This window comes from Protopterus annectens, chromosome 11.part0 (genome assembly GCF_019279795.1).
Source record: "Protopterus annectens isolate FY-2018-M chromosome 11.part0, PAN1.0, whole genome shotgun sequence".
NCBI lineage: Eukaryota > Metazoa > Chordata > Ceratodontiformes > Protopteridae > Protopterus > Protopterus annectens.
The window spans coordinates 1,334,216,982-1,334,242,399 of NC_056745.1; the positions used below are offsets into that span (position 1 = coordinate 1,334,216,982).

General features: G+C 43.6%; 1 protein-coding gene across 1 annotated transcript in view; it reads left to right on the forward strand.

Annotated features, from left to right (window-relative positions):
• The window catches only part of LMF2 (lipase maturation factor 2), a 698,972-nt gene that overhangs the window by 557,411 nt on the left and 116,143 nt on the right, over nucleotides 1-25,418 (forward strand). The window contains 1 exon segment of the mRNA XM_044088653.1: nucleotides 1,261-1,429. Coding sequence (XP_043944588.1) covers nucleotides 1,261-1,429 — 169 coding nt within the window.

The following is a 25,418-nucleotide window of genomic DNA, read 5'->3' on the forward strand; positions in this document are numbered from 1 at the left end:
TTCTGATCAAGAAGAAAAGAGAAAACGCAACCTCAAGCAATGACCAATAATCCAAAAAAGAGTGTTGCTGGAAATGCACTGCATGAACCATGGTAAAATACACTTTTAGTACACAGAAACACAAACATAAATGCTGACAATTCATCATACCTTTTAGTCCTCCAAGCCAAACTTTGAAACATTTTTAATTTTGACCAGCAGATGGTAGCATTGTATAGGGAATGTCTAATGCATTAATTTTATATCTTATATATATTTTTATCATATATTTTAAGAAGTATTTTAAAGTGAGTTTTAGTATACAAGTATTTAATATTATGTAATTTATATGTATTATTATTATTGTTGTAGTTATTGTTAGGAAGGCTATATTTGATATGCTAAATTATTTACATATATATACATTTTAGTAGTCATGGTTGAGGAATTGTTTGAATGAGGTGCTCCTATTTCTTTAACCTGTCAATTGATTCCTTGTCCTTATTGGTTGTTTTTAGACCTATGGTGTATTTAATGAATTCTTTGGGTGTAAAATGTTATTTGATGAAGTCTTGGTGGATGAAAGTATACGAGGAATTGTCAGCGTTTTTGTGTTTCCGTGTATTAAAAGTATGTTTTACCATGGTTCGTGCAGTGTATTTCCAGCAACACTCTTAAGTTTTTGACTCATTCTCCTTTGAGTAGTCAATTTCCCACTTGCAGATGTGAGATTAGTTTGTTCAGCCCCACAGAATTTCTCTGTGCATGTCCAAGTATAGGTTATTAACCATATGGCCACATGCTTTAGAGTAAAAAATTATTTTTGTTCTTCTCAGATAGTCGTATACTCCATCAACACTGTTCCATTTTTCTGTGATCTGATTGTAATGCCACCATGGTGAAGAGTATAACAGTGGATTATTGCGGGAGCTCTATCTCAAAATATTGAGACAGTTCTGTTCTTGCAGAAGAACAAATTTTGAGTCTGGCAACATTGCCTTAGAGACATATTGTAGAATAAAAACAACCAATTCAAGTGGATGCTTTTTTCTGACTTATGTTTGCCAGTGATTTAAAATGCTTTACACATTACCCTAGTTAGTTGTCTGAGTCTGGAATACTGGAACAGGGACTTTTTCTTGCAGAAATTGCTTTATTCATCTACATTGTTGTGACATGTTTTTAGATGTTAAGGATTACATTGTTTAATTGATTGTGATTTCCACATTGCCGTTTTATCTATTTGTGAAGATTTTTTTCTTTTCATTTTAAACATTGCAGGAAATTGAGTTCACATACAAGCCAGGCAATGTCAGTGCAGCACCACCCATGCTGATTCCACATCAGCCTCGGCTAGACTGGCAGATGTGGTTTGCAGCACTTGCTCACCAGTCTCATAGCCCTTGGTTCACCAGCTTGTTATTCCGTTTGCTGCAGGGCAAGAAGGAAGGTAATGCATACATTTATTCCTCTATTGAAGCTATCTGCACATATAACTGATTAAGATGAAGTGCTTTGTTTTTATTAGTATATTCCATTAACCCCTTTATGCAGTGCAGCACATTGAAACTGATAAAAGTTGAGGCTAAAATGAATGTGACTCGACTGCACAGTGGTATTGGCTCAGCTTTCTAGTAATACAAGTGCAGGCAAATTTAATGTGGTAGTAATACTTTGGGAATTCAACATATAATTAAGCTGTCTAGGAGCCAGAAAACTGAGCTTTCACTTTCTAGGTACATGGGGAAAGACTGGACGTGGATGCAAATGATTGAATTTTGGGGAATTGTAGTAGTCATCAGTTTTGTTCCATTAGCATTTATTTGAAATTTGTTTAATTGTATGCATTTGCCATGTCAGGCTTACTTGTCTCAGATGTATGTATCCAGACACGTGACCTTCTTAAGAATACTCCTTTGTGAATCTTAGCTGTATCCATTTAGTGGGAAAAGGGGAAGTAAGCTGGCAGCTAGTGTTACTCTCCGTAGTTTGTAGTTCTCAGAGGTGCATGGCTCATCCGGGAGGTACAACCATGAGCTTTGAAACTTAGTGCACCATATACTTGGGAAGAATAGCGTTGACGCTTGATAGGAGACTGCTAGTCCTACTGTGTGGAAAAGGTTTTAAAGTAATGGAAAGCAGAATAATTGGTGGAGGTCAGCAATTATTGGACTCCCTGGTAGTGTCCCTTCCGGCACTGCAATGGTCATCATTTCTTAAGTGTCGCTACACATTGGGAGAAGTCCTTCCCAATCCCATTAATGAAAATTGGTTTCATGACTGTAGGGTTAGACACTTAGCAGTACCATTTGTTCCTTATGTTGGTGAGGGCACAGGAAGTCATTGCTTTGTCGGTCTGTGTGAGACACAATCTCAGATGCCAAACATGGACTCTTCTATGATATGGTTGCATTGCTTTTAATGGTGCTGTTTGGATGCCTAAGGATAAGTGTTGCAGTGGCCTATCAGATGTTTCTGGCAATACAGATTCATCAAAGAATCTGATAAAACATTTGTTTGTTGAGGTGTGGGTTCACTTTGGCTTCTCTGTGGTTTGAGTCATAGTCCCCTTTGAAAGAGGGCTTCACATCTGTCATTTGGAGCTGTGAGATGCGTACCTGTCTCTAACAGACGTTAGTGACAAAGCTGCTGCTGGGACACTCCTTATTCTGTCATACCACTAATAACTGCATATGGTATACGAATGGTTGGCTCTATGCTTGCTAGAGTGTGCAGCAGACTAGTGGGCTGATTTGATGGGTGTGCTTATGTAGTCAGTGTGTGAATGAAGAGAGTGCTTATGTATCCTGAGAGTGGGAGCTTCTGAGTAGAATGCCAATTCATGCTTCATGGAGAGCTCACATCCATTTGTAGAACCCTTGTATATCAACTGATGAGAAAAGAACATAGTTATTTCCTTTTTAAGCTTATCTGCGAGATTGATCTTAATCCATGTAGCTGTCAGTTTATTTCTCGAGTACTGTAGTTTTTGCAAAGGGCTACCCAGATGGCTCTGATTGCAAAAAAAGAAAAAATCAGCAGCTGTGTGTTTCTCTTAAACTGGGGTAAAGTCGTATTACATTTAAGTACAACCTCTTGGCATAATTGTTTAATCACTAATAGCATTGTAGAAAATAAAATTGCCAAATAAAGCTCAACTTTTTTGGCCTGGTTTAACTCATTCACTCCGGAGCAGCTCAGAAAAAGCTACCTGCTTAATTCCACCATAGGAACAACGGTGCAGCCTGAGCTCATTTTCAGAAAATCCATTTGTAATACCATACAGAAAACAAATGTTCATAACTCTTTAACTATAAGAGCTAGACTAAAAATGTAAATACGAAAGTTGTTCAGCAGACACTGACCTTTCCAACAGTGTAAATGTTGATAGTGCATATCAAAGTCATTATTAAATATTTGGCAAGGAATGTTGATACTGTGCATATTTTTTAGCTTTTTGGAAAAGCAAAGCACAATATCTTGGTCAATGTACCAAGCAGCCCCATACAATTTGAATTTAATTTGTTAGTATGAATGTCAGCTTTAAAATGATACCTTAACCATTACTGTGTGATGCTCCTTTCTTAAGATATTCACAGAAATATGATTAATATATTATTTCTCATAATTGGTAAATAAACAAAGCATAATATCTCACCACCTGTAACAGACAGAGCCTACATGTCAGTGTAGAAGTTGTGCATCTGAATGTTAGCTTCAAAATGATGCATCATTTGTGTGATCACCATGCTCCCTTGCAATGATATGGGCATAATAACGAGACGTATTGGAAATGTATAATTTTCATAATCTTAAAAGACTAAAACGTTGATATCTGTACATGTGTACAGTGCACAGACACAGTTCTTTTACCATGTTGTAAGGAGTAACACTGTCTTCAAAATGAGGTATTACTTGTCACCCTGACTTGCTCCCTTGCAAAGTTATTTACCAAAATATGAAAAAATCAATTTCCATAACCTAACTCCGAAACAAACTTTGATATCTGCACACGTGTCCAACATACAGGCACAATTCTTTTACCATGTTGGAACCAGCAATATTGTCTTCAAAATGAGGTATTACTTGACACATTCAGATGCTCCCTTGCTAAGTTATTTACCAAAATATGAAAGAAAATCATAATTTCCATAACCTAAGTCCAAAACAAACTTTGATATCTGCATACGAGTACAACATAGAGGCAACATTATTTTACCCTGTTAGAACTATCAGTGCTGTTTTCAAAATGAGGTATAACTTAGCACATACAGATGCTCCCTTGAAAAGTTATTTACCAAAATATGAAAAAAAAAATTATAATTTCCATAACCCAAGTCCTAACAAAACTGATATGTGTACATTTGTACAGCATTCAGAAGCAGTTGTTTTACCATGTAGACACGTATGATTGTAAATATACACATTCTTGGTGTAGCCAACATACTGCTGAATGGGTACATGTAAAGAGAAAAAGCTAGGTAAGGACCGCCACTTCACTAATGAACCCAGGACAGGAATGGGACAGTGGCTGGCAAGGCCATCTCATCTGTCCAGTAGTTGTGCTGGCTAGCCACTCTAACAGCTGCTAACACTGCAGTCTCACGACCTCCTTCAGTGTCAGCAGTCTGCATTACCTATGCCTTTTTTCTTTATATGTGTCCATTCAGCAATGGACCAAAGGGATCAATTTCTGTGTTAGTAAGCCGTTCCTGTCATCTAAACTCTACACATGCCTGATAAAAGCAGACAAAAAAAGTGTTGCAGGATGGGATGGTGACTGGCATTAGATTGTATGTGGTAGCACTCTCCTAAAACAGATGTTCATTGTGTTACACTGCTGCAGTCATTACACTTGGGTTATCCTGCCGTCAGGCGGTCCCGCAGTCTGCCTGAGTTCCAAAGTCTTAGTCCGGTGTCGGTTGCTGTCGCTTCTTTCCTGACGTCAGTGTGCCAGGGGTATATAAGATGCACCCAACGCCATTTTCTTCAGTCTTTCTTGCCGAGCGGTGCCCGAAGCAGAAGCAGTTCGCAAGTGCCAGTCGGCCAACTCCTGAGATTTTCGAAGTCTAATTTCAGATCCGAAGTCTTCAATAAAGCGAAGTACCCTGTTGGGAAAACTTTTTTCTTGCCTCATTCTTGTGGAAGCAAATACTTCATAAGGACTTCCACTCTTAGTATATTCCATCCCTAGGCCCTGATCTCAACGTCACTAGTTGTCAGTTTTGTGCTAGATTTAACAAACGTACTATAAAAAGACGTTTTGATTTTACTTTACACTACTTTGGCCGAAGGTTCAATTATACGATGCCGTCGGATCAGCCGACTACCTCAGTACCGAAAAAACGCAAGGACAAGGATAAAGACAGGCATCCGAGGTCCAAAACCGATGACAAAACCTCTTCTAGGCCAGTCGCCGGTTCTCAGTGAGGCACTTTCGCAGCCCCTGACACCTGCTACCTCAGAGCCACAGGCCGCTTCCTACTCCCACGTGGAGACATCTAGGCCTGTGGAAACTCAAAGTATTGGGCCTATGGAAACTAATCCCTCAGATGGGTCTGGAGCCGCTGAGCAGGCATCGGCTTCTGAGGGTGTTTACAGACCTTCACAACTTACCATTAAGACAACAGCCAAGACAAAGGTACCATTAAAGACAAAGAAACAAGTACAGCATTCTCCTGGACAGTCCTCCATGCCTAAGAAACAGATGCTCAAAATGGCCGAAGACCTCATTCCTCTAATCAGGGGTTCCCATCCCCCTCCTGAGAAAAGGCCTAGGCAGGATACAGACTATGACTCCTCTGATCAGGTTTCCATTTCCTCTGATTCCTCTTCAGACCAGGGATACTCTCTACCCCCCCCCCCCCCATGAGGACTCTGATGCTGAAGAATCTGTCCCTTCAGCCTCTCCTCCTGAGGATTATTCTTTTGGGGAAACTTTACATACCATGAGGGAGAATTTCCATTAGGAAAGTCCGGATTACTCAGAATCCTAGAAAAAGCTCGGGGATTTCCTCTTATTGCCTCAACACAGGCCCCTGGCTATTCCGCCTGTGCTAGATATTGTGGATGATATGTTCTCTGAATCCAGTTGATCTCCTGACTCCTTGCCCCCTGCTCCAGCCAAGCCAGATAAGTATTACAGAGTCCCTGACTCTCACAAGTTTCTTTACAAAAACCATTCTGCTGATCCAGAAACTATTTCCCAGGGTCCAAATGAGGGAAGAAAGTATACACTTCTGCAACTTTAGCAGTAAGAGCTTTAAATTGCCAGTTTCACATGCTTAAGTACCAATAATATTTAATGGCTCAGTTAAAACGGAAAATGCTTGCAAGCTCAGAAGCTCCTGATTGTAAAGAAATGCAGGATTTATTGCATGCAGTTGAACAGGTGGGAAAACATACTCTGCAATGTGGTTTTGATTCTTTAGAGGCCTCCTGTAGAGCCGCAGTTACAGGTTCTGTGATTCGAAGACATGGTTAAAAGAACAAAGTTTACCTGATCGTGTTAAGGCAAAATTATTGGATGCTCCTTTACAGCATGATACTTTGTTTGGTGTTAAGGCAGAAGAGATGTTAAAGAAAATGGAGGATAAAGCTAAATCTATGCAAACAGTCAAGGATTTCTTACAGGTACAGCCACCTCGGTTTAGCAGAAATTGGCCAACAAAGAATTGGTCCTTTCCAGTGTCAGGCCACACAGAGGCAGATACAGACGCCCAAGGGGCAGATCTCGACCCCAAGGCTGAAACAGACAGCAACAGTGGGGGCACCTCAACACCAAAAGGTGGTGAGGACAAGTCTCAACCTTATTGGAAACAGTCACAATGACTTTCCCCTTCGTACGCCAAGCACGTCCGTTTTGGAAGCCCCCTTGGGGGGGGGGGGAGTAGCACTTTTTTCTCAAAACTGGCAAATCACCCAAGACAAATGGGTCCTGAATATTGTGTCTCAAAGTTACAGATTCCACTTTCATACTTTACCAAGGCTAAAAGGAATGCCAGACCTGCCACAAATCAATGGGCAGAGGCACAAAAACAAATTTCAGCCCTCATGGACATGAGAGCTATTCAAAAAGTACCACAGCAGGAGCAAGGACAAGGATTTTACTCAAGACTCTTCTTGGTCCCCAAAAAGGACAAGGCCTGGAGGCCCATACTAGACCTTTCAATTCTGAATACTTCTCACAATAAAAAGACCCGACTGGTCTGGTGTACGGTAATAAAGGCTATACGCAGCTTCCCAACAAAAAACACTTTAATGAACACAAAATAATAAAATTCACGACAGGAACATATTCCACTCCAAAATCACTGTTTGTTAAGCGCTTTCATCCGCCAAAAGGCAGACTTCATCAGAACAATTAACTTCAGCTGCTGCTCCATATTTTATGTAAATTTAGGCGCCAAAAACATTACAAGTTTAAAAACAGGAGTACTTAAAGGCATAAACACTTTAAACAATATCAGTTAATAACTGTAATGTACTTTATGTATGGATGTAATTATTGAATAGTATCATGATAAAATGTATATAATTATACATAGACAACACACTCTCCACTGTCCAAGATGACTAATAAATAAATAGATAGGGTATGAGATTACTATTTTATAACTGGGATACTTAAAGACCCATAGTATTTGTATCTTATCATTTCAACAACCATTTCTCTTCTTTTCTTGTGTACATTCTGTATTCTGAGATAATTGGAATCTCCCACATCCTATGGGCTCCCAATATACACTAACTACTATAAATAAATAACATAGTATAGCATAATAATATAGTATAAATTAACTAATTTATAATCTAAAACATCTAAAAACATTGGTATAAATATCATATAATAATGTATTGTATTAATTATTACAATACATTATTATATGATATTTATACCAATGTTTTTAGATGTTTTTTAATACTATGGGTCTTTAAGTATCCCAGTTATAAAATAGTAATCTCATACCCTATCTATTTATTTATTAGTCATCTTGGACAGTGGAGAGTGTGTTGTCTATGTATAATTATATACATTTTATCATGATACTATTCAATAATTACATCCATACATAAAGTACATTACAGTTATTAACTTTGATATTGTTTAAAGTGTTTATGCCTTTAAGTACTCCTGTTTTTAAACTTGTAATGGTTTTTGGCGCCTAAATTTACATAAAATATGGAGCAGCAGCTGAAGTTAATTGTTCTGATGAAGTCTGCCTTTTGGCGGATGAAAGCGCTTAACAAACAGTGATTTTGGAGTGGAATATGTTCCTGTCGTGAATTTTATTATTTTGTGTTCATTAAAGTGTTTTTTGTTGGGAAGCTGCGTATAGCCTTTATTACCGTACACCAGACCAGTCGGGTCTTTTTATTGTGAGTGGAGTTCTGTTTACTGCTTTAATTCTGAATACTTACCTGGATATTCCAAAATTCAAAATGTTGACATTACAGCAGCTTCTACCCATGCTGGGCAAAAAGGCTTGGCTTGGCTTACTCTGGACCTCAAAGAGGCATACTTGCATGTCCCTATCAGTCAAAATTGCAGAAGATACCTCAGATTCAAAGCTGGTACAATGCACTACCAATTCTCTGCACTGCCCTTTGGCTTATCTACTGTGCCCAGGGTCTTCACAAAGTGCCTGGCACCAGTAATTGCATTTTGCAGACCAAAAGGAATTCAAATATATCCATTCCTGGACAACTGCCTCATTCAAGCAGAGACGAAGGACATTCTTCTACAGCATCTGGCGTTTGTAAAAAGGTTGCTAATTTCTCTAGGGTACACAGTAAACGAAAAGAAGTCAAAACTAGTGCCCTCGCAACAGATTATATTCCTGGGTGCCAGCTTAAATACAATGGCCCAGATGGCTTACCTCACGCCAGACAAACAAGTTCAACTAACTCAATATTTTCAATTACTAGCAAGAAAGTCCCATCTCCCTGCAAAAAGAATTCTGCAGGCCCTGGGATTCATGGCATCCTGCATACTACTAATACCATATGCCAGACTGCATATGAGGAAATTACAATAGTACCTGAAAAGTGTTTGGACTCAACACTCTCACAGTTTAGAAGCAGTAATAACAATGATTCCCTGCCTACAACAGGAGTTTCGATGGTGGGCACAGGCATGTCACCTAAACAAGGGTCAGCCTTTTACCCAACCCACAGTCAGGCAAACTCTAACAACAGATGCTTCGGATTACGCCTGGGGAGCACACATTTCACGAAAATGCATTCAGGGCAAGTGGACCACAGACCAGATGCATCTTCATATCAATCAAAAAGAGATGTTGGCTGTTCAAAATGCCCTAACTGCTTTCAAGGACTTTCTACATCCCGGACAATTATTACTAAAGAAGGACAGCACCACAGTAATGTGGTACATAAACAAGCAAGGGGGCACTCACTCTTATCCCCTATACAGGCAAGCCATGACCTTGTGGAACACAGCTCTAACATATCAAGTTCACCTGCAAGCACAATTCCTGCCAGGAAAGAAAAATACTCTGGCAGACGATCTAAGCAGAAATATCATGGACCCTTACGAATGGAAACTGAATCCACAAATCTTCAGCATGGTAACGCAAAAATGGGGGTGCCCAGACATAGATCTTTTTGCCTCCCCACTGAATTGCCAACTACAAAATTTCTGCACAAGGACTTATCTCAAACAAGCATGAAAAGTGGATGCTCTTCTGTTCAGCTGGAAAAACCTAAAAATGTATGCCTTCCCGCCACTGCCTCTCCTTTCAAAGGTACTCCTAAAAGCCAGACAAGAAAAACCACAGATGATCCTGATTGCTCCAGACTGGCCACGCCAGCACTGGTACCCTATCTTAAGGAACTTGGCTCAAAGCCCACCATGGATTTTGCCTCAAATTCCACACCTTCTGACTCAACAAAACAATCCGATCCTGCATGGTCAGCTCAAAACCCTAAACCTGTCTGCATGGCAGATACATTAGTCAAACAGGCAACACCTCTCTCTAAAGCTGTTATGGATGTCATTTTTAAGGCCAGGAGTCCTAGCACCAGGAAAGCTTACTCAGAAAAATGGAAGAGATTCTGCGCCTGGAACCAGGCTCAAAACTTTGACCCTCTTGTTCCAAACATTCCTCAGATTTTACAATACCTAACTGAGATGCTGGACAGAGGCCTATCCTTCTCATCAATTAAGATCCACGCCTCTGCCATTTCAGCACATTACAACACGGATCCTCCTTTATTCTCTCATCCCTTGCTAAAGCAGTACCTCAGAGGGGCTAAAAACATTAGACCGCCCCGGAGAGCACCAACACCAACTTGGGACCTCAACTTAGTTTTGGAAAAACTGACCTTACCACCTTTTGAGCCAACCAGTACAGCCGATCTAAAATTTTTATCATGGAAAACAGCTCTGCTCCTAGCAGTAACTTCAGCACGAAGAGTCTCCGAGGTACAGGCATTAATGGCAGTGGAACCTTTTATAATTTTTCATCAGGACAGGGTATCTTTAAGGACAAATGCTACCTTTATGCCAAAGGTGGTATCTAGTGTGGCTCTTAACCAAACCTTCCATTTGCCCACTTTTTATCCAAATCCCCAGAATAAAGGGGAGAAACTTCTGCATTCTTTGGACATACACAGGCAGCTACGCTTCTACTTGGACAAAACAAAGGCTTTCAGGAAAACTGAGCAACTGTTTGTAGCATATGCTGCAGGATCACAGGGCAAGGCTATCTCAAAGCAGACTATTTCCAAATGGATAAGGACACTGTATTCGGTACTGCTACACACACCATGGAAAATCAGTCCCAAATAACATTAGGCCACATTCCACCAGGGCAACAGCCACTTCAACAGCCTTTCTCCAAGGGGTACCTACCAAGGAAATTTTGGAGGCTGCAACTTGGAGTTCAGTGCACACCTTTATCAAGCATTACCACCTGCCTCTTTACTCTAAATCTAGAGCAGGCTTTGCCACTGCAGTCCTGCAGGGCCTCATAGCCAAGCCTAACTCTTTATAGACCAGCCACCCAACCTCAGCTTTGGGATTCTACCCAAGTGTAATGACTGCAGCAGTGTAACACGATGAACATAGTTACAGTTTTGTACCTACCATAAATGTAGATGTTCGAGTGTTCACACTGCTGCAGTCCAGGTTACCCTCCCTCCATCCCCTCTGAACTAGCTGGACTTATCTATGCCTTTCTATCCTATACAACCTTTGGGAGGTGTATTTGCTGGTAACTGAAACTATTGTTTTATATGTATATTTCTGATTAGCAATATGTATTGCCTTCCTACTAGGGGGCACCTGACATCTGGGGCAAGAAAAACTGAAGACAATGGTGTCTGGTGCATCTTGTATACCACTGACGTCTGGGAAGAAGCGACAGCAACCGACACCGCACCAAGACTTTGGAACTCAGGCCGACTGTGGGGACCGCCTGATGGCAGGATAACCCAAGTGTAATGACTGCAGCAGTGTGAACACTCGAACATCTACATTTATAGTAGGTACAAAACTGTACTTTGTTTTTCCTCAGCATCTTCAACAGCTCCTTACCACAGTTATTTGCCAAACTCAGAGAAATATATTTTACACAACACATTTCATAATAGTGGTTTACTTACTATACTGGTCCTACTTGGTCATGGGTGTTTTCCATTCTTCTCACAAGCTGATTGTTAGCAATCCTGCTTAGCTCTCCTCATGCTATTGTGGAGGTCAGTCAAGAACAACGCAATGCCCTCCTCAGTTAGGTGAACGCCATCCCTTCTGAACAGGTGAGCATCTTCCACGGTGATGCTGTCATGGCAGATTGTAGATTCATCGATCCTGTCCATCAAGCCTTGCATGAACCCATTCTGTAAACGTCTGGCCTTGTGAGCTGCCCGTTGACTGCTCATGTTCATCGTGTTTCACTGTTGCAGTCATTACACTTGGGTTATCCTGCTGGCAGGCGACTCGCAGTCGGCCCGTGTTCCAAAGTCTTGGTCTGGCGTCGGTTGCTATCGCCTCTTCCCTGACGTCAGTGCGCCAGGGGTATAAAAGTTGCAATCAACGCCATTTTCTAAAGTCTTTCTTGCCACGCAGTGCCCGAAGCAAAAGCAGTTTGCAAGTGCCGGTCGGCATTTTCAAAGTTGAGTTTCAGAACCGAAGTCTTCAATAAAGCTAAGTACTCCGTTGGGGAAATGTTTTCTTGCTCCAGACCGATGTCGGTAAATAATTGTATTTCTTGTGGGAAACAAATACCTCATAAGGACTTTCACTCTTACTATATTCCTTGCCTAGGCCCTGACCACGACGTTACTAGTTGTCGGTTTTGTGCTAGATTCAATAAACGCACTATTAAACGTCTGTTTGATTTTGCTTTACATTATTTTGGCCGAAGGTTTAATTACATAATGCCGTCGGAACAGCCGATGACCGGAATTGATAAAAAACGCAAAGACAAATAAAAGGACAGGCATCCGAGGTCCAAAACCGATGACGAAACCTCTTCTAGGCCAGTCGCCGGTTCTCAGTGAGGTGCTTTCGCAACCCCTGACACCCACTACCTCAGAGCCACAGGCCATAAATGACAGCCATGTGGAGACACCGAGACCTGTGGAAACCCAAGGTATTGGGCCTACGGAAACTATTCACTCAGATGGGTCTGGAGCCGCTGAGCAGGCATCGGCTTCTGACTGTGTTTTCAGACCTTCACAGCTTACAATTAAGCCCACTACAGCAGCAAAGGCAAGTCAAAAACACCATTAAAGACAAGGAAACAATTACAGCATTCTCCAGAACAGTCATCCATGCCAAAGAAACAGATGCTTAAAATGGCCGAAGACTTAATTACTTTAATCAGGGGTTTCCCATCCCCCTCCTGACAAAAGGCCTAGGCAAGACACCGAGTATGATTCCTCTGACCAGGTTTCCATTTCCTCGGATTCCACATCTGATCAGGGATATTCTTTCCCTCCCTTTGAGGACTCTGATGCAGAAGAGTCCATACCTTCAGGCTCTCTGCCTGAGGATTATTCTTTTGGGGAAACCTTGCACACCATGAGGTAGCATTTCCATTGGGAGAGCCAGGATTATTCAGAATCCAAGAAAAGGCTCAGCAACTTCCTTTTTTTGCCTCAGCACAGGCCCCTGGCTATCCCCCCTGTGCTTGATATTGTTGATGTCTTTTCTGAGTCCAGTCTGTCTCCTGATTCTTTACCCCCTGCACCAGTCAAGCCAGACAGGTACTACAGGGTCCCTGACTCTCATAAATTTCTTTACAAAAACCCCGCTGCAGACCCAGAAACAATTTCTCAGGGTCCTAAAGGGGTTAAGGCTTCCACTGCTAAAAATCCTGTCCCCTCTGATAGGGATTCCAGAGCTCTCGACACATGGGGGAAAAAAGTTTACACTTCTGCTACTTTAGCTGTAAGAGCTTTAAACTGCCAGTTTCACATGGTTAAATATCAGCAGTACCTCATGTCGTTAAAACAGAAAGTGGTTTCAAATACAGAAAGTCCTGACAGTAAGGAAATGCAGGAATGTGAAGTTCTATCTCGCCGTTTTGTTCTTAACACGTGGGTTCGGAGCCGATCCCTCGGCTCCAAGTCGGCCGCTTTTCAAGCTCAAACTCTCAGAATCTCGAGACCCAGTATATATCCCATGATGCTCTACTGTAAACCCCAGATCTAGTTTGCCGCTGCAACGGATCTGCAAGACTCGTCGGAGCAAGCTCGGGCCAGTGTTATTTTTTTCAATATTTAGAGATATTTAAAAAAAAATTCTATTAGAAGTGTTAGCTAGTGTTATAATATTTAGAAAGAAATAGAGTTTAGTTATAAGCGTGTAGTTTAGAATACTTTGGAGTGTTTTTCTCTTCGGCTGTTTGTCTAGGCCTTTCTTAGCTTTGGGCGTGACAGGGCTCTGTCAGCTCCTTTGTGTGTGCTTTATTAGTGGTAATTAGAATTAGTTAAAACTAGTTAAAATTTGTTACATTAGTTAAAATTTAGATATTTTGTAGAGAGACTTATAAAACATAGTCTAATAACTGTTGTTAAAACTTAGTTTTTTGAGTTCAGGGATCTGAACTATTTTATATATATATATATATATATATATATATATATATATATATATATATATATATACATATACATATACATATATATATATATATATATATATATATATATATATATATATATATATATATATATATATATATATATATATATACGTATATATATACACATATATATATATATATATATATATATATATATATATATACTTTTCCTCTTCAAAAAAAATGTCTGAGAAGCAAAAGTCTGGCTTCAAAAGGTGTGAGTGTGGTCAGAAAATGTCTGTGACTGACAACCACTCCACCTGTATGTACTGTTTGGGATCTGTTCATTTACAGGAAGTGTGCTCTGTCTACCACTCCTTTACCGCCAGGGTTCTTCTGGAAAGGCGCAGGACGCTCGTGGATAGGGGACTCCTGAAGCCTGATTTTCAGGCTGCACTGGACAAGACCAACCTTTATTCCAAGGCTTCGAAGGGGTCAAAGTCGTCCAAGGGGTCCACGGAGCCCAAGTCCTCTCCTCTAGTATGGTTCGATCATCGACTCTACAGCCCTTGGAGACGTGTCTCGATCTTCTACCTCGGAGCCCAGTTGTGGATCCAGTGTCGGAGACTCCTCAGTCTCGGATTCTTCAATCGGTGCCATCTTTGGCTCCTTCGACCCATCCCTCGACCCATTCCTCGAGGTTATCCGATGTGGACCTGGACTGCGTGGTTAAGAGATTGCTAGAGAACCCGGCCCTGGCCAAAATGCTTTCTGGTTCGAGCCACTCTGCTTCGAAGCCTGAAATTCCAGCCCTACTTCTCCTCCTCTTCCGAAGCCAATCGAACTCTCGGAGCCAGGGCAGACAGAACCGATGTTGGTAGAGCCCTCGGAGCCAAGGTTCGATCCGGTTCCTTCGGCTCCGTCGACCTTGATCTCCTCAGTCCCAACTGGGGAGTCTCGGAGCCAACACTCCCTCGCTGGCTCCGGGGTGGATAGTCGGACCGAGACTTCGGTTCCGACTCTCCCCCTCGGGGCTTCGGCGCAGGTGGGTTCGGCTCCGTCCTCTTGGTTGGAGTGCGGGGTCTCGGCTCGGGGAGGGCTGCCGGCCTCTTCAGAGCCGACAGACTTATCGGACCGGGATTCTGGTGCCTTCAGTGCCATGAGGAAGGTCATGTCTTCTAAGACCACTACCTCCTCAGATCTCTCTTCCCCTCCCCGTAAAGGGCCTCGTTCTGTCTCTTCCCCACAGGTCCCGACCAAGCGTCGAGACCCAGAGCCTCAGGTATCCTCATTGGGCGGCCCCTCCTGTACAGGGACTTGACCGGATGCTCCCACCGATAAAGTACCTAGGAAGAGGCTGTGTAAGAAGAGGCACTTGGATTCCCCACAGGATTCCCTGACATCGGATACTGAGTTGGAGGAATCAGAAGAGTCCCAACGATCCCCCTCTGAGGATGTCTCATTTGCAGACATATTGGAGATCTTAAGGCAGAGGGGTGATTGGTAGTCCCTTGCCCCTACTGAGGACGAGTCGGTACTCCTGAAGGCCTTTGGGTCTCAACCATCCACCTTCTGGGTTACTCCTCCCTTCGACGAACTAATGGATCTGGTTGCTCGAAGGGCGTGGGAGTCCCCTGATTCAGTGGAACCAGTCCCTCGGAGGCCCAACAAGTTCATTACTTCCCCCCGCTAATAAGGCCTTTCTTACCAAGAGATTCCCGGTTGATGCCATGGTGGTGGCAGCAGCCACCAAGAAAGAGATGTCGGAAACCTCTTTTTCTGTCCATCCTCCTAATAGGGATTCTAGGATGATGGACAGGTATGGGAAACGCATATTTAGTTCTGCGGAATTTTCCATGAGATTGCTCAACTACCTGACCCATTTTACCCGCCTTCAACGAGATCTCCTCGAAGAACTGGGAGATACTCTACAGGGTAACACAGCTGATGCAGTTTTGGAGAAAGTGACTGCACAACTTAACACCCTCAATTCCATAGTCAACTCATCCATGCGGCTCATTTCTTATGCCGCCGATAGATCGAGTAAGGCGGCAGGTTCAGCGATAGCTCTTCGGAGACGGTCCTGGATGCTCCTTTGCGGAAGCCTTCAAGTCTTCCTTCGTCAATACCCCATTCGATGGTTCCGCCTTGTTCGGACCTTAAGTTAAGGAGACGCTTACTAGGTGTGAATAAGAAGGAAAGACTCTGTCTGCTGTAAGAGTCTGTTTTTGCACTCCAACTAGACCGTACCCCAAAGGGCAAAGAAGTGGAAAAATGTGGTTTCGAAAACCCCAAGGAGCTTTCCAAAACACACCTACGGATACCCCCTCTAAGGGCAGAGGAGGGGGTAAAAACGGAAGACGCCGTCCAAACGGCAGAGGGGGTCCGCAAAATCGGGGTGACAGAGCAGTTCTGTGGTAAACCCTATCAGCGTTCCTGAAAGGAAGCCCGGCTGTCCTTCTCTGGAGGCGGTTGGGGGTCGCTTGGCTTTATACCCAAATGCCTGGCTAAACATTACAATGGATTCTTGGGTAAAAAGCATCATTTCCAGAGGTTACTACATTCCCTTTTCAAAATGCCCTCCCATGTGTACAAGTATTCCAGACGTTCCACCCAGTCTGCGAAAACTAGCAGCCATAGAGATTCAAAACCTGCTAGACAAGAGTCATCCAGCCAGTCCCGGCGGACCAGATAGGATCTGAAACTTAAGGTTATTTTTAGTTCCAAAGAAAACAGGGGACTGAAGGCCCATATTAGACCTCAGCAAGCTCAACACCTTCGTCAAGAAGGAAAAGTTCCGGATGGTCACGCTTCAATCGATACGTCCGTTCCTAGAAACGGGCGATTGAATGTGCTATATAGATTTCAAGGATGCTTACTACTACATCAAAATGGCCAGATCGTCCAGAGATCACTTGCGTTTCCGGCTGGGGGCCAGTCATTACCAATTCAGAGCCCTGCCATTTGGTCTCACCACAACCCTCAGAGTGTTCACCAAATGTATGGCAGTGGTCACGGCTCACCAGAGACATTTAGAATTCCGGGTGTTTCCATATCTGGACGACTGGCTCCTCACCGCCACCTCCAGGCATCAACTAATCCAGGCAAGGGACTACGCTATCAACCTGTGTTCCCAGTTGGGCATAACCCTAAACTTCGAAAAATCTGTGTTATCACCCTCGCAGCGTATTACATTTATAGGAGCAGAACTAGACACCATCGATTCAAGGATCAGGTTGCCTCAAACAAGCATCTTATCTCTAAGAAGTCAATTGTCCAGTGACCCAGAACAAAGCTCCTGCGTCCCAGATACTGAAGCTATTAGGGACAATGGCAGCCACGCTAATAGCAGTCCCGTTGGGGCGCATGCACATGCGGATACTCCAGTGGTTACTCTTCACACATTGGTCTTACCAACAACTGCCCATGTCGCATGAGATTCTGTTAACAAATCTTTGCAAGAAGGATCTCAACTGGTGGCTGAACAGCGGCCAGATAGTCGGACGTCCCCTTGTTCTTCCCCAACCCACAGCCATATTGACCACAGACGCTTCCCTGATAGGGTGGGGGGGATATTTCATGGAAAAGACTGTCCAAGGTACTTGGTCAAGCATGGAATCGTATTTGCACATAAATGTCCTGGAGCTGAGAGCGGTGTTCCTGGCTTTGCAACACTTTCATGACTGTCTTCCTCCAGGGACAATTGCAATTCAGACGGACAACTTGTCAGTAGTCTGGTACATCAACAAGCAAGGGGGAACCAGATCGTATCCCTTATGCCGAGAGGCCCTAAGAATTTGGCAGTGGGCTGTATCCACCAGACGCTTTCTAATAGCAACGCACATCCTGTGGTGATCCAACATGATAGTGGACAAATTGAGCAGGACCATCCTGTTGCCTCACGAGTGGTCCCTCAAACAACGGGTGGCGGACAAGATTTTCCGCAGATGGGGCCAGCCTTGCTGCGATCTGTTTGCATCTCCAATGAATGCCAAATGCAGCAGCTACTTTGCCCTTTATCCCCCACCGGGGAGCAACCAGAGGGACGCGCTTGTACACGATTGGCCCGCGGGCCTCCTATATGCCTTCCCGCCTATTCCCCTAATTCCCAAATTCATTCAGAAAGCCAAAAGTCTGGGAAGGACTGCTATTCTGATAGCCCCGTCTTGGCCTCATCAGATTTGGTTCCCCTTCCTACAGAAGTATCGCGTGGAAGCACCATGGATTCTGGACCCAGTGCCAGACCTTCTGACTCATTCGTCGGGAGTTCTTCGCCCCTCCCTCTTCTCCCTAAAACTGACAGCTTGGCTGCTCCAATTCCCATATTAGCCAGGTCTCAAGATTTGTCTCCCGCGGTCCAACATATTATAGTTTCTTTTCATAAACTGTCAACCAGGAAGCTATATAATAGCAAATGGAAACGATTTGTTCACTGGGCTTCTCACCACGACGTTGACCCATATGTTGCGCCTATTCATACCATTTTAGATTTTTTGTCTTCCTTGTTCTATGATGGTGCAGCAGCTGCCACCATAAGGGTTCAATTGGCTGCCATTTCCAACTTTCATGTAGGATTTAACGGTTCTAACATCATGTCCCACAGACTATGTAAGGCCTTTTTGAAAGGTACCCACCATCTCAGACCACCTATCAGACACCCTGTCTCTCCCTGGAATTTGAATCTTGTTTTATCCCAATTGATGCTTGCCCCCATCGAACCTGCATCATCTTGTGATTTGAAGTTTCTGTCTTGGAAAACAATATTTCTGGTAGCCATTACATCTGTGCATAGGGTCTCGGAACTCCAAGCATTATCTTCCAACCCCCCATATTTGATCTTCCACCCTGATAGGGTGTCCCTCAGGACAAATCCTACCTTTCTTCCTAAGGTCTGTTCAGAAACTAACTTAAATCCAGTCCATTGAGCTCCCAACCTTTTTTAGACATCATACCAACAGACTGGAGTATATGTTAAGCAAGCTTGATGTTCACAGGCAATTGAGATTCTACTTGGACAGAACGAAAGACTTCAGACAATCTGATCAACTCTTTCTCTCTTACGCAGAGAACAAGAAAGGTTCTGCGGTATCAAAAATCACATCATCTAAGTGGCTTTCTGATTGCATTAAATTCATTTATTCCTCCACTAACCAGCCATTACCGACTAATGTCAAAGCCCATTCTAGCCGGGCTGTTTCTACGTCAGTAGCTCATGCAGCTCATTTACCCCTGGATATCATCTGTGCAGCTGCTACTTGGTCCAGACCTCACACGTTTATCACTCATTACAAAGTGGACAGGGCTTCCTTTGGTTCCACTGTGCTCAGGAATGTTCTCCCTTGAGCCACCCAGCATAAGGGTGCTTGGGACGCTACCCACGTGTAAGAACAAAACGGTGAGATGGAACAACTTCACATAAAGAAGTTATGTCCTTACCATAACGTTCCATGTGAGTTGTTCATCTCGCCTTTTTTGTTCATACTTTCCCTCCCACCTGCCCCCTCCTGGTGAGAAAGATGGTTGCCTTGGTGGATTGGTTGGTCTTGTTAGCCTGTCTTCTTAAGACAGACTGTTTTCCTTTCTGAAAATCTATAGATACCTAGATAGGTAGGTACTGCAGTGCTTATTTTTTTTAGGCTGTCTTCGGGTGCAGCGTACTAGATCTGGGGTTTACAGTAGAGCATCATGGGATATATACTGGGTCTCTAGCTTCTCTGAGAGTTTGAGCTTGAAAAGCAGCCGACTCTGAGCCGAGGGATTGGCGCCAAACCCACGTGTAAGAACAAAAAGGCGAGATGAACGTAAGGACATAACTTCTTTTTTATTGCATGCAGTTGAACAAGTGGGAAAGCATACTCTGCAATGTGGTTTTGATTCATTAGAGGCTCTGTTATTCGAAGGCATGCTTGGTTGAAAGAACAACGTTTAACTGACCATGTTAAAGTAAAATTATTGGATGCTCCATTACAGCATGATACTTTGGTGAAGAGGTGTTAAAGAAAATGGAGGATAAAGCAAAGTCAATGCAGACAGTGAAAGATTTCTTACAGGTTCAACCACCTAGATTTAGCAGAAACTGGCCTTCAAAAAATTGGTCCTTTCCAGTGTCAGGCAGGCCACAAAGAGGCAGATCCAGACACCCAAGAGGCAGATCTCAACCCCAAGGCTCCTACAGACCTAAACAATGGGGTGCTCCAGCCCCCAAAGGAGGGGAGGACAAGTCACAACCTTATAGGAAGCAGTCCCAATGACCTCCCTCTACAAATGCCAAGCACTTACATTTTGACAGCACCACTAGGGGGAAAGCTAGCACTTTTCTCAAAAAAATTGGCACATGATCACCCAGGACCAATGGGTGCTGAATATTGTTTCTCAGGGTTACAGGTTCCACTTGCACACAATTCCAAAACCAAAAGGTATGCCAGACCTGCCACAAAACCAATGGGCAGTGGCACAAAAACATATTGCTGCTCTTATGGACATGGGAGCTATTCAAAAAGTTCCACAGCAAGAACAGGGACAAGGATTTTACTCAAGACTTTTCTTAGTACCCAGAAAGGACAAAGCCTGGAGACCAATACTGGACCTGTCAATCCTAAATACTCTCCTGGATGTTCCAAAATTCAAAATGTTAACACTACAGCAACTTCTGCCCATGCTGGGCAAGAAGGCTTGGCTAGTTACTTTGGACCTCAAGGAGGCATACCTGCATGTCCCAATCAGACAGTCTTGCAGAAGATACCTCAGATTCATAGCAGGCTCAATGCATTACCAATTCTCTGCACTGCCCTTTGGCTTATCTGCTGTGCCCAGGGTCTTCACAAAATGCCTGGCACCAGTAATTGCATTTTGCAGACAAAAAGGAATTCAAATATATCCCTACTTGGACGACTGCCTTATTCAAGCAGAGAGCAAGGACATTCTTGTAAAGCATCTGGCGTTTGTAAAAAGATTGCTAATTTGCCTAGGGTACACAGTAAACAAAAATAAATCAAAACTAGTGCCCTCTCAAGAGATAATATTCCTGGGTGCAAGCTTAAATTCAACTGCCCAGATGGCTTATCTCACGCCAGACAAACAAAGGCAACTGACTCATTACTTTCAAATGATGGCAACAAAAACCCAGCTCCCTGCAAGAAACATTCTGCAGGCCCTGGGCTTCATGGCATCCTGCATTCTACTAATTCCATATGCAAAACTGCATATGAGGAAACTACAATGGTATCTAAAAAGTGTTTGGACTCCGCATTGTCACAGCCTGGAGACAATCATAACTTTAATTCCCTGCCTACAACTGGAGTTTTGATGGTGGTCCCAGGCCTGTCACCACAACAAGGGACAGCCTTTCACCTTACTCACAGCCAAGCAGACAGTAACAATGGCTGCATCGGATTATGTCTGGGGGGGGCACATATGGCAGGAAAATGTATTCAGGGCACGTGGCCCAAGGAACAAATGCATCTTCACATCAATCAAAAAGAGATGCTAGCTGTACAGTATGCCCTGACAGCTTTCAAGGACCTAATACATCCAGGACAACTATTAATAAAGACAGACAATACCACAGTTGTGTGGTACATAAACAAGCAAGGGGGCACACATTCTTACCCCCTATGCAGACAAGCCATGACTTTGTGGAACACAGCACTGACCTATCAAGTACATCTGCAGGCACAATTCCTGCCAGGAACAAAAAGTACGCTGGCAGACGAACTAAGCAGAAATCTCATGGATCTTCACGAATGGAAGCTAAATCCACAAGTGTTCAGCATGATAACGAGGAAATGGGGACGCCCAGACATGGATCTTTTTGCCTCCCCTCACAATTACCAAATACAGAAATTTTGCACATGGACTTGTCACTCTCAAGCATGGAAAGTGGATGCTCTGTCATTCAGCTGGAAAGGCCTGACAGTCTATGCCTTCCCTCCGATGCCTCTTATTACCAAGATGCTACTAAAAGTCAGACAAAAAAGGCCAAAAATGATCCTGATTGCCCCAGACTGGCCACGCCAGCACTGGTACCCAATCCTAAAGAGTTTGTCTCAAGGCCCAGCTTGGCTTCTACCTCAAATTCCTCATCTTCTGACAAAACAAAACAATCAGATTCTGCACAGTCAACTCAGATCCTTAAAACTGGCAGCATGGCGGATAATATAGCCACTCAGACTGCACCTCTCTCTAAAGCTGTTATGGATGTCATTTTAGAAGCCAGAAGGCCCAGCACTAGGAAATCTTGTACAGAAAAATGGAAGAGATTCTGTGCTTGGAACCAGGCACAAGGGCTCGAACCACTTGTCCCTAATATACCTCAGATTTTACAATACCTAATTGAGATGCTGGACAAAGGCTTATCTTTCTCATCTATTAAAATCCATGCTTCTGCCATTTCAGCTCATTACAATACAGAACCCCCTATTTTTTCACATCCTCTACTACGACAGTACCTCAGAGGGGCAAAAAATATAAGACCCCCAAGGAGAGCACCAGTACCTACTTGGGACCTCAATTTTGTTTTAGAAAAACTCACACTGCCTCCTTTTGAACCAGCCAGCACAGCTGATCTAAAATTCTTGTCATGGAAAACTGCTCTGCTCCTAGCAATAACTTCAGCAAGAGGAGTCTCAGAGTTGGTCATTAATGGCTGTGGAACCTTTCCTCATTTTTCATCAGGACAGGGTTTCTCGTAGGACAAACCCAACATTCATGTCAAAGGTGGTCTCCAATGTGGCCTTAAACCAAACCATTCATTTACCTACTTTTTACCCAAATCCCCAGAATAAAGGGGAGAGACTTCTGCACGCTTTGGATATACACTGACAGCTATGATTCTACTTGAACAAAACAAAAGCTTTCAGAAAAACTGAACAACTGTTCGTAGCATATGCTGCAGGATCACAAGGAAAGCCTATTATAAAGCAGACAATCTCGAAATGGATAGGACACTGCATCCGCTTCTGTTATGCTCAACATGGCAAATCAGTGCCTAAGCGCATTAGGCCTCATTCTACCAGAGCAGCAGCCACTTCAGCAGCTTTCCTCAGAGTACCAACAAAAGACATTTTAGAAGCTGCAACCTGGGGCTCTGTGCACGCTTTCACCAAGCACTACCACTTACCTCTCTACTCTAAATCCAGAGCAGGCTTTGCCACTGCAGTTCTGCAGGGCTTGGTAGCCTCTCCAAATCCAATTTAGACCCAGCCACCCAACCTCAGCTTTGGGATTCTACCCAGGTGTAATGACTGCAACAGTGAAACATGATGAACATAGTACAGTTATGTACCTACCATAAATGTAGATGTTCACGTGTATTCACTGTTGCAGTCCAGGTTACCCACCAACCATCCCCCTTTTTTCATTGCTGGGACTTTTCTGTACTTCTCACCTCTATACTACCTATGTGGTGTATTTGCTTGTAGATGAAGGAAATGTTTATAGTAATATTTGCATGTTTTTTGGCATAATTTTATCTTTCCAGCCTTCCTATCTGGGGGGCACCTGACATCTGGGGCAAGAAAAACTGAAGAAAATGGCGTCGGTTGCAACTTTTATACCCCTGGCTCACTGACGTCGGGGAAGAGGCGACAGCAACCGACGCCGGACCAAGACTTTGGAACTCGGGCCGACTGCGGGTCACCTGCCAGCAGGATAACCCAGGTGTAATGACTGCAACAGTGAATACACTCAAACATCTACATTTATGGTAGGTACACAACTGTACTTTTTCCATATCTGTCGAGGAATTATATCAGACCACACAAAATGAAAATGTGGCCACTAAGACTTCAGGTCTTCAAAAATTTCTGTGATTTGAAACCGTAGCCTTCCGAGTGGTTGACTGATGACATCATTCCCTCCAATGTGCAGCACAAGAATGTCAGGCTCAGGGTAGATGGAACACTTCTCTTCCAACAGTGAATGTAGGAATGTCCACATACCCACACTGTCACTTTTCATTCTCCTGGTTGTGAAGCCATGTCAGGGTCAGAAGGTGGACAAACCTGCAGAGGAAAGAAAATGCAAACGGAATACTACTGATATTTGACAGATGTATTGGAAGACTACATACATATAAGTATATTATATACATTACCTGGTTAGCCCATCCAAATCTTCCATCCTGTCCACAGGGGCAGTATTCCTTGCATTAGGTACATAAGTAGTGAAGACGCTTCAGAGGTACATACCCACTACCCCTGAAAATACCAAATTACACACAATGACTGACAAGGGGGGGCACAGAAAGGGCACATGTAAAGAGAAAAAGCAGGGTAAGGACCGCCGCTCCACTAATATGCCAAGGACAAGCATGGGGCTCCAGATGTTGGCTATCTGAAGTGTCCCATAGCTGTGCTGGCTGCCCACTCAGACTGCTGATACCACTATGATCTCACGTCCTCCTTCAGTGTCAGCAGTCTGCCTTACCTCTGCCTTTTCTCTTTACATGTGCCCATTCAGCAATGGACCTAAGGCATGAGGGACTGAAGTAATTCACTAATTTCTGCCCTGACCTTCATACATTTACTACCCTCACCTACATACATTGACTACACCTGAAGGGAGTAAGATTGAGTGGAGAGCTACATCAAGGCAACATGTCAAAAGACCAAGACTGACCCAGGGTGTGTCTTTTTGCATGCGTCCTTTCCCGGAGGGAAACATTGCACCACAGTGGCACCCCCAAGGCCATACTTGCCTAGGAAAGCAGCACTATGGGACTGAGCTGAAGTCTCCAAGTTCCCAACTGCAATCCAGGTGGATTGCAAGATCCATGCTGGCTGGGTATGCCCCCCCCCCCCCCCTGCGATGCATCCACTAACACAAGAGCATACACATCTTGATTTGTCTTGTGCATCGCAACATGTCCCATTCCTGACATCAGTAACCCATGAGAAATTTATGGCCATGGTACTCACCAACGCATTCGAGACGCAGGTTGACCTTGCAAGTTGGGCACCCCCATGATGGCACATTTACCCTTGCTGGCACAGTTTTTGCATCTTGATTTACGCCATTTCACCGGAAAGTGAGAGACATGCTCAAATCAGTTCACAGCCTCTGGGACAGTAATCTCAGTGCATCTTTTCCTCTTCATGTAACTGGCAAGTAGATGCAAGCCTAGGTGCCTTCGGAACTGTAACTGTGTTGCTGGAGTAGCACATCCAGAGCATGACAGATGTCCTTCAAGGATGCATCTGCAGTCCTAACATATGGGTTGTCCTGCCTCAGGCAGCCCTTCGGTCGGCCGGATTCCAAAGTCTGGGTCTGGCCTCTGCTGATGTCGCACTTCACCCGACATCATAGCTGCTGGGGTATAAAGGCATCAGCCGACGCCATTTTCCTCAGTCTTTCTTGCCGCGCGGTGCCCGAAGCAGAAGCTGTTCGCAA